Consider the following 17631-nt stretch of genomic DNA (forward strand, 5'->3'; position numbering starts at 1 on the left):
AACTTCCCGATTAAAAAAATGAAGTGTACTTAAAAAATACAGAAAATAATTTAAAAAACATATATATATTAAAAATAACTATAAACTTTTATATTTTATAAAAATCTATAATCTTGAATATTTTAATATCTTGAATTATATATAAATAATTTTGTGTATAATATCTATTCATTCATAAATGCAAAGTTGCCAGCATGTTGAAATAGCAAGACATGTAAATGACAGGGTTTCGTAAAAAAGTAATTGTACAAGTCTTGCAGATTAATGATTTTTTAATAACCTATATGTGTTATATTATTATACCTAGTGTCCTAAAAAACACAAATTTGATTAACCAATTTTAGAAAAATGGCAGGAGATGGAAATCTATCATATGCAGGGTAGTGCTTAAGAAATTTTCTTAAATTTCAAAATTAGTTATGTTTTTTTTAATGGAAAACCTATATTACTTCAAATGCAACAGATATCCATAGCTAATAAAATGTTTTATAATTTTTTTGAAAAGCACCATCGGTTTGGTCAGAAGAAAGCTCTGGTTTCCCAAGTAGAAAACAGCAAACTGCACAATTCCGTACTTCTGCTGGTCTCTAACCGATTTTCGAAACTTATTTTTGGAACATTTGGTAACTATAATTTTATGTCAAGGAATATTATAAGCCTTTTTCCAAACAGGAAATTTCAAGGAATAAGTTATGAAGACTTTAACGTTGTTGGCAACTATGCAAATAACTGAATAACACATGTTTCATTAATAAATGTATTAAATGTGTCATTCAGTATTATATGTAAATTATTACATTATGAAATGTAAATAGAAAATAAACAATAAAATAACTTATTTCCCTCCTCAAATTTAAAACTTCATAAGAAGTTGGTTGGAAATATAACAAATGATAAAATGCAACTAAAGATAATCAAATCAAAATTTTAAATAAAGAAGAAAACACAAAAAAAAGTTAAATGTTTTGTTCAGCTGTTCCAGCAGCTTTTTAACAAAATGTGTACCAATACACATGAAAAAAAAAAAAAAAAAAAAAAAAAGAAAAGAAAAAACAATGAACATATTTAAGCTTGACTAGGATCTTGAGTTAACTAATTACAAATCATCTCTTTCATACTCTCCAAAAGTGATTTGGATACCTTTCTTTCTCTGCTCGCAGAGCGCTTATGATTGAGTCCTGCAAAGGAACAAAACAATTAAACATCTAATGAAATTCAAGCATTATGAGTAAAACTATTAATATAAACCATTAACTATTTTTTGCCTATCAAGAGTACCTAGTTCAGAAAGTTTATCAAGGAAATCATCCCTTTTTTTTTACATTGAACAGTAGAAGCACAGAAGAAATAAGTTTTTTTCTTTTCTTTTGGAGGAGTGGGAGGGAAGGGGTTTCATGCACACTTAAACTATAAAAGAAACAATACCGGAAAGTGGAGAGACAGTGATAGAGGTTTCATATATAGCTTGTCTCAAGTTAAGAGTAATGTTAACCTTATTCTCTACCCCTTTAGCATTGAGATTTTCACCAAGAATTCTACATAAAAAAAAAAAAAAACTTTTGTGAAAGATTTGAAAATACAGTTTAACATCAAATTACTTACAGGCTTTAAAAGAGGTATGTTAGATTATTATTTGGAATTTTATATTTGTTCTGAGCAATAGATATTAAAATTTTGTTTCCAAATACACATATGTAACATATGGATAATTTAAATTGACTCACAATTACTTAATCAGTAAAAATTAGTATTTGTTTCAGATATGCACTTATTATGTCCAGAAACAAGCGTTATATCAGGATATTTGTCTAAAAAAAATTCTGGGAAAGAAAAAAAAATTGAGGAAAATGACTAAGCTACAAGAGACTAATGCAAATAAGTTATTTTTGACATCACTGCAATTTTAATAAACAGGAAGTATCTTAATAAAAGCAAATTATATAGTCAGCCAAAGGATCTTCAATAAAGTTTTATCTAATAACGGAATTTTAATGTTCTAAACGGTTTGAAAATCTTAGAGCAAATCAATAAATTAAGTAATGAAATAAAACACAAAAATATTTTTCTTTAAATGATTGGGCCCTTTTAATGTTATATTTATTTATTTTAATGATAATTCAGGAATTTATTAAACAAATGTAAAGAATTTTGCACTGCCTAAAATAAATTTATCCTAATTTAACTTCCGATTCAATTTTTTTAAAAAGAATACATATATAAGGGGTGATTGTGATCTAAAGGGAAAATTCGTACAAACAATTAAACAGTGTGCAAAACTTTATAACATGATATCAATTTATATTTAATATAATTTTTTGAACTAAGATTTATAATTAAATTAGTACTAATAAAGAATATTACACATTTTAGTAAGTAATTTAGGAAATAAAAATAAAAAGATTAATGATTGAAAAATGAATGAAATAAAAAGATACCATCTTAAGTACTAAAACAATAATAATAGCATTTACAGATTCATACTATTATTGCTATTTTAATTTATACTTAAAATTTTGTATTCAATGAAGGATTTCTGGTATAATTTTTTAATTTACAGTTTGAAGCGAGTTGCAAAATGAAGATATATATTAAACATTGCTTGGGTAATAAATAGCTGTAGTGCAATAGTTTGTATGTTTAGTCGTTACAATTCAGTGAAACTAAATGTAGGATGCACTAGAGTTAATAAAGTTTAACTTTCGTATAGTTTTTTTCTTTTAAGACTGAGACATTTAAAATTTCTTGAAAAAAAATTACTATGAAACTATGTTTTAAGGTGAGAGTAGAACTCAGGGTAATACAAGGATAGAGGGAAAGGAAATGGTTAGTTAGAACATGCTAAAATAAAATTTACCTTACTGGAGAGTCGAGAGTCCAGCTCTTTCAACTGTTCATCTAAACTCTTCTTATCCTCTGTAACAGATGACGTTACAGGTGAAGAAGGTGATGTTTGTGTTGTGCTTGAAGATTCGCTTGAAATGCTAAGAAGGCTACCAGAAGCACCTGCAATTCAAAACAAATCATTAATAGTGTCCACTTGAACAGTAATAAGTAAACAACCTCACTTTCAACAAACAGGTTTCTTGTTAAAAACTTAGATGGTAATTGCATGGCTTATTGCAAAAACATTAAGTTATAAAGAATTTTTTTCCCCAGAAGCACTAAAATGAGCATGAAGTTACAATACTTTACTTACTTGTTTCTATTTTAATTGAATTTTCATTTAAATAGGCAAAACACAAAGTATTTTATCTAGAACAATTTAAAATTTTGATTAAACAGGGTTCTCACTCAATTTTAGGAAAAAAAAATTCTCTGACTTTTCCAGGTATATCAGGAAGATTTCTATGAAACTTAAAACCATATTTTATCTATACTACGCAACTTGTAATGTCAAATATTAGAATTTGTGAGCAAAGAAATATCATTGAATGAGGATAGAAGAATGGAAGTTTCACTGTAATGTGAAATTTTTATAAATAGTTGTTATCAATGTCAGAATTATTTAACTCTTAATCTCATTAACTGATTACTGTTACTGACAATATTGAGACTGGTTTTATTTTCCGAGTATGATGGGAATTTTTTTTTTTTTAAATTGAAATTTTTCTTGACTATTCTCGGTTTTTTAGAGGCAAAATAAAATTTCCTGTCTACTAGAGGTTTTACTTGTTCTCCCTAAGACAAGGGAGCCCAGTTAAAATATAAATTCTAAATAGATTGTTTACTCGAAAAAAAGTACTGTCTTTCCATTTTATTTTCTGAAGTGTAGCCAACAAAATCCTATATTTTTAAAGACACATCTCAACTCTTTAAACACTCTTGCTCAATTTAAAATTAAAACATTGCAATTCGCACACAAATCATTTGTAGGGTTATCTTCATGAATTGAAGTTTGTCTATGATCTCAATGCAGCCAGACAAAGATTATTATTCTAAAAATGCAGCAAATTACACAACAAAATTTGTAAATACAAGGCTCTTAAAAACTAATTATATTTAAATTTAAGTTGCATTTAAAACAATACTAAAAAATGGAATATATTCATATACATTTAAGCTTGCAATAGGGGGGAAAATGCACACACAGACCTGCAAATATTTCATACTATGTGTAAAATGACTGGTGCTTTCATATGATACGGAACGATAACACCCCAAAACAGATTTTGATCGAAATAACTGTGAAAGTGTTGAATAGAACAAAGTGAAAAACTACACGATTTTAATTCACGGTCGTGTGACACCATAATTCAAGTCGAAAATAGACATGGTAAAGGGGAAAAAAAAAAATCTCATTTCGGAAGAAGGAAAATTAAGCCCTTTTTAATAACACCCAATGAAAAAAAAACAAACTTAAAGGACTTTTAAAAAACAAAAATCATCTCCTTTGAGCACTTAACAATACCCATCATTTTAATTATATACAGGTTAAATAATAAAAAAATAAATAATAATAATAATAAAAAAAAAACCTTATGAGTATCACAGATAGGTTGTTTTGAATTTAATTTTAAAGTAAAGAAGTATGTAAATACCTGAAAACAAATAATTTATAGTTCGAGTTTTATCAATTATGCGATGTTCAATAACTAAAACACTGAGTTATGAGTTATACTAACTTCCATGTCTTTTATGGAGACTGCTGGTAGGAGAAGGAGAAACTCTTCCTAGAGAAGAAACACCTGTAGTCGTGGTCGTATGACATGTGCTGGTCGTTAGCCCAACAGTACTGACTGACCTAGTGTGACGAGGAGGACGGCCTAAAACAGCATGCTGAAGAACAGCATCTTTCTCTTGAGAATGCTGTTGCAGTACTTTAATCATGGCATCTTTTTCAGCTAATTTGGACTCAAAGTCTTTTATCCTTAAAGAGACACACAGAATAAAAGTTCAATTCTCTGATACTGAATACAAAATAATGAAATCTCAGACAGTTGCATTTGAAAAAGTGCTTTTAAGCACATATTTTATTTATTTCAGTAACGAACAGTAATTGTTATTGCATCTGAAATCATTAAAAATTAAGACTTTTTCTAGCAATACAAAACAAATAAAAGTCATTATTTCACTTTTTATAAAAGAGAAATTAAATGATAGAAATGTCACTAAGAGTAATTTAGTCCCATAACATAGTTATATTTCATCACAAAAAATAAAAATCTTACTTTGTAGTTTAGCAATGCAGAGTATTTACTTTGAATGAACTTTTCAGAAATATACGATTAGCAATAAAAAATTCAGGTTAGGAATAAAACAAAATGAATTTATTACGTAACAATTGTCTTCACAAACATATAGTTTAGCTTTTAATAAGAAATAATTTAAACTTAACTTTAAAAAGGGAGGAATTAGCATACTAAATATCTTAAAACATACCTGCTTTCTAATTCAGTACATTTTCTATTTGCAGCATAGAGTTCATCCATTTGTTTAAGTTTTTCAGAACGAGCTTGTGCAATAAGTTTTTCACTTTCCTGAGAAGTCCTTTCCAAAGCAGCTATTTTAGCATCTCTGAAAGATTAAAGTACAGTACATTAAAACACAGTTTATAATGGCTATTTATTGTAGCTTATTAATTACAATTGAAGTCCTAACTTCAAGGAACACTCAAATAATATTTTAGAGAATTTGAGAAAATAAAGATCCAAATCTTAATTCTAGTCATCAAGAAGCTGTTTTATTTTTTTTATTTATTATATATAGGCATTTTAACTAAAAGTAAAACAAAGAAGATAAAATAAATTTAATGTCCTACACCAACATAGCATATTATCTAAGTTTATAATAATTTTTAACTAAAATGGAAAGTACCTGAAAGGCCAGTTTTTTCTTACTGATAGTTTCTTAGGTTAGGAAAAAATAAATAAAATTTATTCTCAATGGGACCAATTAGGACAAAATATTTTATACAAGGCACATATTAGGATTAATATGAACCTTGCTCTTTGTCAGCAAATCACAAACCCCTACCATCATTACATAAGAAAGATACAGGGAAAAATTAAGAGATGTCTAATGTAAGCATTGCTCACATGATCTTCCCTTGTCTGCAAAACATAAACAAATCACAACCTGTTTGCCCTGTTAATTTCATCTAAATTTGGAAGTGACAATTCAAGTACCTTCACAGTGATTTTAAAATGAAGTCAATGTTTCAACATACTTTGGTACTGAAGCTGCATCAACAGCTATCTGCCTCATAGTGCTTTCTTCTACATATTTTTGTTCCCACTGAAATAAAGTAAGAAACAATTTAGTACAATAAATAGTTCAATTATCAATTTACTACCCATGCATATAAAACTGTTTTAAAAATTAGTAAATGTCTAAAAACTTTAAACTAATAAATAAGTTTAATTCTTACCCTTGATACTTCAGCTTCAAGTCCTATTATCTTTTCTTCATACTCCATAATTGTTTTCTTAAGACTTTCAACACTATCTGAGTTCTCTGCCTTTGAATGTGGATTTGATTTTCCTTGCTGCAAATAGGAAAAAAAAAAAAAAAAATTAAACTCAGATTTTTTTTTTCCTATGAAAAATATCTAACAGGGTATACTATATTAAAGCCTTAATTGTTAAATATAAATAAAAGTTCAATTTTTTTAAAAACTTAAGTACTTTTTTAATTAACATTTTAGAGAAGTTAAACTAAATTTTTTTCTTAATTGTTATCGATTAGTTTATACCAAAGAACATAATATTAAGCTATAATCTCTTACATATTCAAAAATTATTTTTGTCAACGTGAAATATACATCAATTTAGCAATTGCTTATTTTCTGAAAAATAAAAATGTTTTTATTTTAAGAAAAATGAATTATATGCATTGGAAAGGATAGATCACAAAGCTTATTTAAAACTGCAAAATAAATTATGAATAGACTAAATATAAAACAATTTTTACAGAAGCAATCGCTTAATTGTAGGAAATAAACCCATGAAAGAAAAAAAAACAAAAAACATTTGATTAAAAATAAGAAAATTTTCTCTGTTTCTTTTTAACAAAATGTTGTGACATATTTTAAAAGCACGTACACAATATTTTATTTAGAGTTCATTTATACGTAAATATTTTCAAATAGTTATTGGATCTTCCATAGATAATTATGAATTCAGTTTTTAAAAAATCTAATTTAAATCTCTTTTTCAGTTTCATCTTTTGTAACCTAAGTCAGATTCTTCTTATTATTATATAGTTTCCTATTTTACTTAACTTCTTTTTGTTGAGACATTTAGTTAAGAATTATGATTAAAAACTGATATCCAAATAAAATGAGCTCTGTGTTTGAAGTATGCTACGGTACAGTAATGATTAGTTAATACTGCCTGGCAATAGAAATATCAACTAAGTGACAAAAAATTCAAAATTGAGATTTTTATATATTTTGGCTTTGTTTGGTAAGCTCTACATATCGCAAATTTGATTAAAAAAACAAATGCTTTATCAGTTTTTTAAAATTTTATTTTACATTCATAACATTTGCAATAGAAGGAAAATAGCTGTCCTGCCACTTTTCTATGAATCAATCTTGAAGCACTTACGTTGTTTTTTGAATTACAAGGCAAAATATTTATCTAATGATGATAATCCAAACAAAGTATGAAATTGATTTAATAAAATTTTAAGGAAAAAAAAACAACTTAGTAATAGGTCAAACTGAAAAAGTGCTAAAACTATATTTATCTTATGTAAACAATTAAAATAAAAAAAATTAGAAACCAAAAAACAATTTTGCGTATTGTTTTTGGCTTCTAAGTTTTATTTAAATTGTCCAATGACGATAATATCATAAAATAATTAGTATCATTTTTACTTCTTTGGTTTTGGCTTGTTTTTAGATTCTAACTTTTTATTTAAATTGTCTAATGATAACATAAGATAATTAGTTGATAAAATCCCTGTTTAAAAAACAATTTTATCAGAAACTAACACGCAAATTTAAAAAAAAAAAATTACCAATTGTAACTTCAAGGCTTGAACTTCTTTTTCATGCTGTGCACGCAGTTTCCTTTCAACTTGTAATCGTTTCTCACTAGACTGCTGCAAACTAGTTAGGGCTTTCTGAAGTTGAGCAACTCTATCAACGTAGACTTGCTTCTTTCGAGACTAAAGGAAAATTTAAAAAATATTTATTTCACATGTAATTCGGGTTTAAAATAATAGCTATAATAATGTTTGATGTCATTTTAGTGGTAAAATTTTAAGCAACATACACATTGAGAGTTAAATGATTTTGTTGCCTTCAATACTTATTGCTTTTTATTATAGCTAACAAAGAAAGAAATTATTATTACAATCAATAAAGAACAATTAAGATGCATCTTCCAAATAAATCACAATACTTTTTAGCGACATAACAAAACAAGAACTAACCTCTTCTTCTAATCTCATAACATTCGCTTGGGCATTTGTCAAGGCATTATCTAAAATGTCAATGTGGTTTCTTTGTTCTTGCAAAGTTGCACGTTGAGCTTGTAATTCAATCTCTTGCCTTTCTTTTTCTGCTAACAACTCTTTTGCTAGAAGTAGAATGAAAAAAATTTAGAGGGCAATAATTAAAACATAAGAGACAAATACTTATGTAAATAACAGGGGACGTCACATTATAAAGCATATTAATATCATACTTTGGGTTAACAGTTGAGCTATCAGAACTTCCCTCTTACTCAGCTCTTTCCTTAATTCTGAATCATTTACTTCAGAAACCTTGAAATAACAAAATATCTCATAATTAAAAGAAATTATTTTCAAAGCTATTTAATTAAAATTTACTAGAGATAATTACTAATATAGTTATCAATTCTTATCTCAACAGTAAATTAAAAACCTTTGAGAATAATCTCTTTTAAGAAAAACCTACTATAAAAATTATTAAAATGGAATTATTTAACGATTTTTTTAAAATAATAAACATTGTTATATAAATTCTATCAATTCATAGTTAGAAAATATATCCTTAAAAAATACATTTTATTTATATATAGCTTGTATTTTATGAATCTTAAGAATCTACAACTAGTATTAAAATAATAATAATTGAACTTAAATTCAGATTTTTTTAAAAATTCATACGGTGATTTATGTTAAAATTAATGCTAAGTCAATCAAAACATTTGGAGGAGTTCAAAAACTTAAGAAATATTTGTCAACCAGCAGTTAAGGTATAAGACAATAAAATTCATTTTGCTATTTTTCAAACTTTTTTTTTTAAAAATTAAAAAATATAACTGAGACCAATTTTGCGATCTGTTCATTTTAGGCTTGCTTTTCCGTAATGAATAACATATTTCACTAATACATTAATTTATATCATGCATAGCTATAAAATATCTTATGCAGTAATATAGTTTCAAATGATATATATATAATGATTTATTTTCATTATATTACCATTATAATTTTTAAAATTTAATTAAAAACTGAAGTTAAAATCATAAAAATGTGATTTTTTTTTTACTTAAATTTTTTTTAAAAAAGTATGAGTGCGACTTACACATCGACTACTTTTATATCAAACAACACATTTTAATAATTTTAACATTTAAAATTATGACAAACTTAGCCTTTTCGGTACAGCCATTAAATGCATACACTGTGTATAGAAAGTTACTTTTATCTAATTTTGTATATATAGTTTAAGTATAAACTTGAATGAGTTTTTAGTCTAATGTATTTTATTTTCTTTATGTATTTTTTATTAAAAACACACTAGCAACTGAGCAAAATTAGAAATTTTCCTTACAAGTAAATTTTCCGTACAATGTCAAATACAATCGAGCATAAAAATTGTTTGACAATAATTAAAAAGTGCAATAAAAAATTTGGTTTACTGAATTTTATTATAGAGTGAAACCTACAGGAAAGACCATTGCCTGGAACTAAATGCAGTAAAGGTCAAATAAGGAAATGCAAAAAAATATCAAAACAAAAAAGTAAATTAAAAAAATATTTGTGTGAGGCTCTTATTTAGAGAGCTTTTTGAGGATCCTGAAAGGGATCTACAACCTTATGTTGCATTCAGAGTGCACTAAAGACGAAATCAATATTTTTATGAGCTGAAAGTTAAATTAGAAAAAAGTAAACACCTCAAAAAAAAAAAAAAAAAGACGAACCTCTTCTTATCTTTTAAAGCTAGCTTACTTTTATGATATAAAATTAAATGTAAACTTAATATATTAGTAGGGACACTTTGTACAGAGTAAAATTTAATTCATAGATTCAGTTTTCATGACGCCAACACAAGTGGAATTTCCGCACCAATGAACTAACTGAAATTAAAATTGTTTGCAAAAAACTATGTATCTTTGATAACATTTTGAAGTTAATGGAGGTAACCTCTAAGAACAACAAATCTTCAATAATGAGCAATTTACTGTAGAATAGAGAGTGGCCGCTTCCGAGAGGTTTAACTGTAATGACATATCAAGATCTAAAATATTTTGGAATGAATTAATTACCTCATAGATGATTATATTAGTATTTATTTATTAATTTTAAAATATTTGACTTTGTTCCTTATTTAACTTTACAAATTTTCTTACTTAAAGTTATAGAAAAATATAGAAAAATCTCGAACTTAATTTAGTTAGAGATTAAGTTTAATAAAGTACATTAATTTCTAATTCAAACATATTATTGTACTTACAGGAAATTTAGCTAGATGAGAACTGGAAGATGCAATGTGTTCTAAAAATTATGAAAGAAAAGAATTAGTATCACAGGTAAAATAAATAATTAAAAATAACTAATATATTTTAATTATTACCAGAGATGCAAACTTTTTGAAATAGCCATTGGAAATAAAATACATACAACATTAACAAAGAGCAATTAGCAAAATTTCAAAGAATTTTTAACAACTTAATTTGACTTATAATATTATTAAATCTAATGTTAAAAACATGCGCCAATTTACTGTAAAATTAAGAAGTAATACTTAAGGGCTATTTTTTCTAATATTCCTGGCACACAACACATTTTTATAACTCTTGTAGATAAAGGGGAGGGGAGAACTTCTAATAGAATACAAAAATCCTCAAAAACTGTAATCTTTCTGTCTCAATCATCAAACTGTTTGACTACAAAATTTTAGTAATTAGGGATAAATCACAATAGTTGGCACCTCTATATTATAATAAATATTTTAACACAATAATTAACAAAAACGAATACTCTAATTTAAATCAGGCTGAATCTGTGATTAGCACATTTATCATTCTTATTTATTATGTTTCAGATTATTAATACAATTACAATTAATATTTTTTAACTCTAAATAAGCATGTATTCACTTTATCAATGAATGGACAGGAATTTAATACTAATAACCACCATAAAAACAGTATAGTTCTTTTACTGTGTCCCATTATCATATGTGGCAGCAAATATCATTTTCATCATAAAATTATTGATGTCATACTTAAATTAATTTTCATTAAAATATTTTTTTTTCCATATGGAAAATAACTTATTCCCTGATAGGATATAAACCTGAAATATTCCTAGATCATTAAGGTATAATAACAAACACCAGCAATATAATTACCTCTAAGTTCTTTGTTTTGCTCCTGCAAACGACCTATTTCCATTTCCAAGCGACTTCTGATTGTTCTCTCCAATTTTTCTCTTTTTTCAGAAGAGTGCACCAAATCTTCATAGGCTTTATGTACTTTCTGTATCTCCATTTCAAACTGCGAATAGCAAAGATAATTAAAAAATCAATTACCTAAGACATTTTATCATTAAAAGTTTCAAATTATACAATTATGAATTTTACTTAAATTTACATTTTAGGAACACTATTAAATTTATGAATCTATTCACAATATAATTATTTTTTCAAAATACTACCAGTCACTTTTCCACATCTTCATTTATTTCTTATTTATTTTTGGAAGAAAAAAAAACTTGTTTAATGACGAAAGTATATCATTGGAAAGTCTCTAGAACATTTAATTTTTGATTCACGTTCTAGAATCATGTTCAATAACAGAGTCCAACGTAACGAATATAAACTGCGCAAGGGATAAAAAGTAAGAATGACGTCACTACGTTCGGGCTACTAAGTTGCATAGTAATCACAAATTCGAAAAATGACATTACATTTGGGATACTAAAGGATCAAATTTCTTGTTTATGGTAACCCGTGCTGTGGCCTTCTCTTTACTAGGAGGTTTTGCCTGAGAGGCCCAATATAGGACCCTGAAATTTCAGAGAGCCCCTAAAATGTTACAAGTAAATTCCTTTCAAGTTTTTTTTTTTTTTTTAAAATCAAGAATTGTCTATTAGAATTAAGAGTTAAAGATTGAAATAGACATAAGTAATTTGAAAACATCCCATTACAAAACAGATAAATTTTGTTTAAAGTAATGACCAGGGGTCTCCTCACAGTTTTGTGCATTGAGACCACACATTTCGAGATCAGGCCCTGAATGCCTCCATTCAAAATGCATTAATTTGTGATCTCATCTTGCAGAAGGAGAGTTCTTTAACAATTCACAAATTTCAAAGTTGTAATGTATACAATAGATGTATTTTGCCTCCTTAAATATTTTCAAATGAAAACTCTTTGAAGTCAGCATGTTTAACTAAATTTTCGCACATATTTAAATTGTTTTAATAAGAAAGAAGTTTTATAGCCATAGATTATTTTGAATATGATACAATCTAATCCAAGCATCAAAAAAAAGTTAAGCACTATAACAGTATTATAATGAATTAACTCGGTTTAAAGTAGTAAATGTACACCGATCCTCGAATGCAAATAAACTTTCTTTAAATATACATTTTTTCATTAAATACTGAAATTTTAAAAATTGCTTTGTTTCTATTGACTAAATTATTCATTAAATTTTAAGTTTTTGAAAGTTCGAGATAGGCCCGATCTGTCAACTTCGAATTATCGAGACTCTACTGTATTAATATCATTAGGTTTGATCATCACAGACTCATTAGTGTTGAGGAAAAAGTGGCTACTAACTGAAAATTTTAATTTTCATGTTTGTCAGATATCATGCTTTAAATAGAAAATTAATAATTCAATGCTTTTAGTCGGATTAAACACTTGGACAGAATACCTTTTGCAATTTGGAGACTTTCTTATAGTACAAATCTAGTTCAGTTTTCAGTGTAGTATTTTCAGCTGATAGTAGTTCAATCATCTGACTAGCATGCATTGCATCAGAATCTAAACAAACTCTTCCATGTAAGTCAGGCCTAAAGGAGATCAAAATGAATTATTTATAAATGACTATAGTACAAATCAGGAATAATAAAAGTCCTAAAATAAAACAAGCAGTTAAAAAAAATCAATTTTACCTTTGAACAGAAAGGGACAGTTTGGCACTATTGTCTTCCGAATGAAAATGCTTGGTATGACTAAGATCTGGATGTGATCTAGTCACAGTCAGCCTCTCAGCAGACTTAGATTTTGACCCTAACATTCCATAACCTCGTCTACGTATAGCACTACCAAGGATAATTTGAGGATCTTTTGCAAAATCTAAATTAGAATAGTCTTGGGGTGGAGGGTAATTTTCTATTACTCTATTTTGATGATTCAATTCTTTCGCTAAATATTTCAACACTTCAGATTGGTCTAGGTAGTCTTTTGGGATTTCTGTTAAACCAGGTACAGATTGTGGTTCTAAATAGTTTGATGGAGGCATAGGATGGTTCTGATTAGGGGATGAATAAATTGGAGTCTGCCTCCCGACCATCGAATATTCATTAGCAGGTAAATGTGAATATTGTTCCCAGGCATTGCGGTGTTGAGGGTTGTGATACCCAGGAAGCATCTGCCTACGAGGAGAGGATTTTGGAGACAATGGCACAGGTGGACTGTTTCTAGTTACTAAATTCATCAAATTGCAATTTTCATATAACCTGTATTTTTCTAATTTTTCATAATCTGTCCCTTGGTACATGTTATTTTCTGGGCTCTTATAATTTTGGCTGAAGAAGGGTGAGTTGTGATCTACAGGTATTTTTTCATGGATGATAAGAGTGTTGGAAGACATAGAATCAGGATCATTGATCACAGTTTCTTCTCCTTGGGGCTCTTGCCTCACACCATTTTGGAGTACTCTTCTTTCCTCCATGGTTAAGTTTTCATTAGATGTGGAGACATCAGTATCACTTCCAGACAAATTCTGCTGATAACCTACAGTTGAAATAAAAACAATTTAATGAGAAATTTTAAAACCAGTCATTTTAATAATCCTCTTAACACCTTAGATAAATAACATCGTTCAATTTGTTGACTACGTAAAACCAATATTTATTATCCATTAACTAATAGCAATACCATAATATTAAGTATGTATTTGAAATTTTTAAATAAATATTTGATAGTTTAATTATTAGTTTCTATATGAGTTAAAGTAGTTAAAACAAATTGAAATGACAAGAATGGAAATAATTTATTCAGGCAAACATACAGAATTATTTTGGATATGTTTTTTATAAATGAAATTTGACATTACGATGAAATGAGGTAAGTTAAGAGTCATAAAATAATCTTTTATGTCAGTTATGCTAACATTTTAGTTTTTATTTATCAATAATCACCCACTGTCTGAAAGACTTAGGGTCATAGGGTTTTCGGTAAAATGGACAAATGTAATACTAAATACAGGACATAACTAAGACAAAAAAAAAAGCAACCTGAAACTGTTTACTCTTAGTTTTATAATACGAACAGAGAAGTGTTGACAACACATATTTCTCAGCTATTAAATTTTTCTCATTAAATAATTTTGTTTTCAAACTTTTTAAAAACAAGACTCACTTAAATCTTTGTATGATTATTAAAATACTTGTTTATTTAAATTAATTTTATATGATTATATGTTATACATACTTAGTTCACCGTATTTGGTTTCAGAGCATTCTGTTAAGCTCATTTTAGGTAATTAGTTGTTACCATTAAAATACTAAATTCAATTCTAGACGTTCTTAATATTTTAAACAAAACTTGACAGATGAAAGATAAATAAATTTATAAAATTTAGAATTTCTATAACTTTGTGTAACATTGGAAGTACCTCAATAGCTGCAAACAAAAATCATCAAAGGACTGGCATTTTGATACTGTTAAAACTTAAATTTTTAATAATAAAATAATTTGCTAATTAAATTCATTACCCTAATAACTTATTAATTTTCAGACAATAAGAAGTGAATAATTACTTCATTGACAACATGTGGGAAAAATATTCAAGGAATTAAATTGAAACACATTTTCATTAAAAGGACTTCTTTTTTATTTGCAGATATAATTACACATTAATGAGCTGAGTATATCTTAGATTTTATTTCGTAGCATTGAAATTGAGAATAGATGGCAATAGATTTTATAACCTCTCTTCCTAGTGTCATTAACAAACATATTCAAGAGCAGGAATGGCTTAGAAGATAAGTATTCATCTACTAATAACGTGACCTAGGTCCGAATGCGAGGAATGGCCGGCCAATATTTATTTTGCTTTTACAGACTACAATGTAGATGTACGTTAATGACATAGGTTATAGGTAAAAACACCCTCACTGACACATTAACGGTGGGAGGATTTTTTTCTTTCCATGTAATGTAAATGCAGGTTAATTTGCAATTTTAAAAAAAATCTAAAGGTTTGCCTGAGGGTAGCTACAAGTTTATACCCTTTAGGTTAGTCACAATTTTTTTTTTTTTTTTAGTTTCTTGAAGGCCACTGTCCAGAGCTGCCCAGACTTGATTAATTGTGCTGCAGATCAAAACAGGAAAAACTTCTCAAAAAGTCCTCTATTAATGCTAATTTGTCCTAATGTTTGATCAAGGAGTTCCTTTGTCTTTTTGAGTACGGTAAAAATTACAAGGTTAGAGTTGAACATTGCAAAAAGGTTGACTATTCTACACCGGTTAAGAAAATGTAAACCCAATATAACTAACTTTTCATATAATAAGAATTTTATTCAGGGATCATTTTTCATGCATTCCTCATTATGCGTAGCATAGAGGAATAACCAATTTGTCTATGAAGTACTTTTTTTTTCAAAGTTTTTTTTCTTCGTGTTTTGATGCCATTTTACTCATTTAAAGCACTAAATGTTCACTCATTTAAATTTACCTCAATCAGACAACCTGGGAATATATATTTTCGCCTAACATGACGTTAAGTTAAAATGTTAACAGACCAAAAATTAGATAACAGGTAGGAAAAACGAAGTAATTGGAGTCATCATTGCACAGGCCTACACATAATGTTAAAAGGGACAACAAAATAACCACAAATTGTCTCAAATTTCTAAAATAAAAAATTCTTTTTCGTTTTAAGCACCTATATTTCTCATAAAACAATACAGTCATTAATTAGGAACTATGTTCTTTTATATTTTCAAATGAAATATACTTTCTCCTTCATATTTAGTTAGAAACTTTTTGCATAAAAATAGGGGTACTACTTAAGTTCAGGACCTGATTTCAAACATGTTATACAAAAACTAGAAATCTATATAGTTTTTTATTTTGGATATTTATAACAATTGGTGATGTATTGATAATATAGTTACCTGAATGTATAAACGGACGAGGAGGACTGTTAGTTGAAGATAAATTGCCTCGGACGGAATGCATCATTATTCGACGGATAAGTTCAGCAAATCATCTAAAAGAGTTTAAATGAGATTCAAACACTTGGCAACAACTACTAAAATAATTTGAATGAAATACACATCATTTCATGTGAATGAAATTACTTAATTCAATTCATAAGCGAATTAGAATAATTTAAATAGCTGACACAAATTGTTAATTACGTTCAAAATCAACTATAAAATAATAAGTAAGTTATTGAATTCATTTTCTGAGATACAAAAATTTTAACAAAAAGAAAGTTTCATTCTTGGTATTAAGTAAAATGATGAAACTCTTTTTATAACAAAGAAAGCTTGTATTGCACTGCAATTAAAACTATTTTTAAAAAACAAAAGTTAAGACTTACATTTAAATGGAAACTTGGTAAAAGAAATAACTGTCGAAGTTGGCGTCTTTGTGAATCTATTAACTTTATAAAATAGTTTAAAGGTAAACTGTTATAAAAGTAATAGCTCAATAAAGTAAGTCGTGCAACAGCGTATAACAAATCGCGTAAAAAATTTCAGGAATTCAGTAAACCTCTGACGTCACAAATATTTCCCGGCGGGCTTATTATTAAGTTGGTTCGTTTAACACGAATAAAAATTAATTTGACTTCTTTGTGGGCTTTAATTTCATTTAACTTGACTAGATAGACCTTCTCAGTTCATAGAAATTAAAATTAAACTAAGTTTTTCCACTAATAATAAACATTTTCGTGAGTTCACACCTAAATTCCTTTAAAATCAAATCAAAACAATTTGTCGTCTATCAATATATCGAAAAGATATGTTTACATTCCTCAGTTATCGTTTAAAAACAATCGATTCTAAATAATTGTTATGAATATTAATTCTAATTTTTACTTTTAATTAGTGACTCTGATTTTAAAACAACAAAGTTCTTTTTATTTGTATTTTAAAAACAGAAAATGTTATTGTAGAATTAATTATTTCAGAAAGAAATTTATTTTCTAATTTCAAGTTTGGCAACTCTTTTTATTATTTTAGTTT

The 17631-nt window shown here is 27.2% G+C and overlaps 1 protein-coding gene across 2 annotated transcripts; it reads right to left on the bottom strand.

The window, feature by feature from the left end:
• Positions 1–608: 608 nt before the first annotated feature.
• Positions 609–17409, bottom strand: LOC107447080 (uncharacterized). 2 transcript variants are annotated; one of them, XM_016061892.4, is made up of 15 exons: positions 16986–17409; positions 16555–16649; positions 13324–14167; positions 13083–13221; positions 11552–11696; positions 10652–10692; positions 8634–8712; positions 8380–8525; positions 7963–8112; positions 6368–6484; positions 6167–6234; positions 5380–5514; positions 4623–4867; positions 2860–3003; positions 609–1178 (listed from the first exon to the last, which is right to left on the bottom strand). In XM_016061892.4, the coding sequence occupies exons 2-15, from the start codon at positions 16619–16621 to the stop codon at positions 1093–1095; spliced, it is 2406 nt and encodes an 801-aa protein (XP_015917378.1). In that variant the 5' UTR covers positions 16622–16649; positions 16986–17409; the 3' UTR covers positions 609–1092. The 2 variants fall into 2 exon arrangements, with proteins under 2 accessions (XP_015917378.1, XP_015917379.1); XM_016061893.4 differs by having other exon boundaries at positions 2855–3003.
• Positions 17410–17631: the final 222 nt, after the last annotated feature.

Source organism: Parasteatoda tepidariorum, chromosome 10 (genome assembly GCF_982258835.1).
Source record: "Parasteatoda tepidariorum strain Cologne lab strain chromosome 10, Ptep-v5.0, whole genome shotgun sequence".
In the NCBI taxonomy this organism is placed as follows: Eukaryota; Metazoa; Arthropoda; class Arachnida; order Araneae; family Theridiidae; genus Parasteatoda; species Parasteatoda tepidariorum.

Bases quoted from the DNA above. Each gene is read 5' to 3' on its own strand.
- LOC107447080 (XM_016061892.4), bottom strand. From the start codon at position 16,621: ATGATGCATTCCGTCCGAGGCAATTTATCTTCAACTAACAGTCCTCCT. The intron at 13,222-13,323 runs GTAAAATTGATT...GATCTCCTTTAG, and splicing joins CTGTCCCTTTCTGTTCAAAG to GCCTGACTTACATGGAAGAG. The intron at 1,179-2,859 runs GTAAGGTAAATT...GTTCCTTTGCAG, and splicing joins GCTGGACTCTCGACTCTCCA to GACTCAATCATAAGCGCTCT.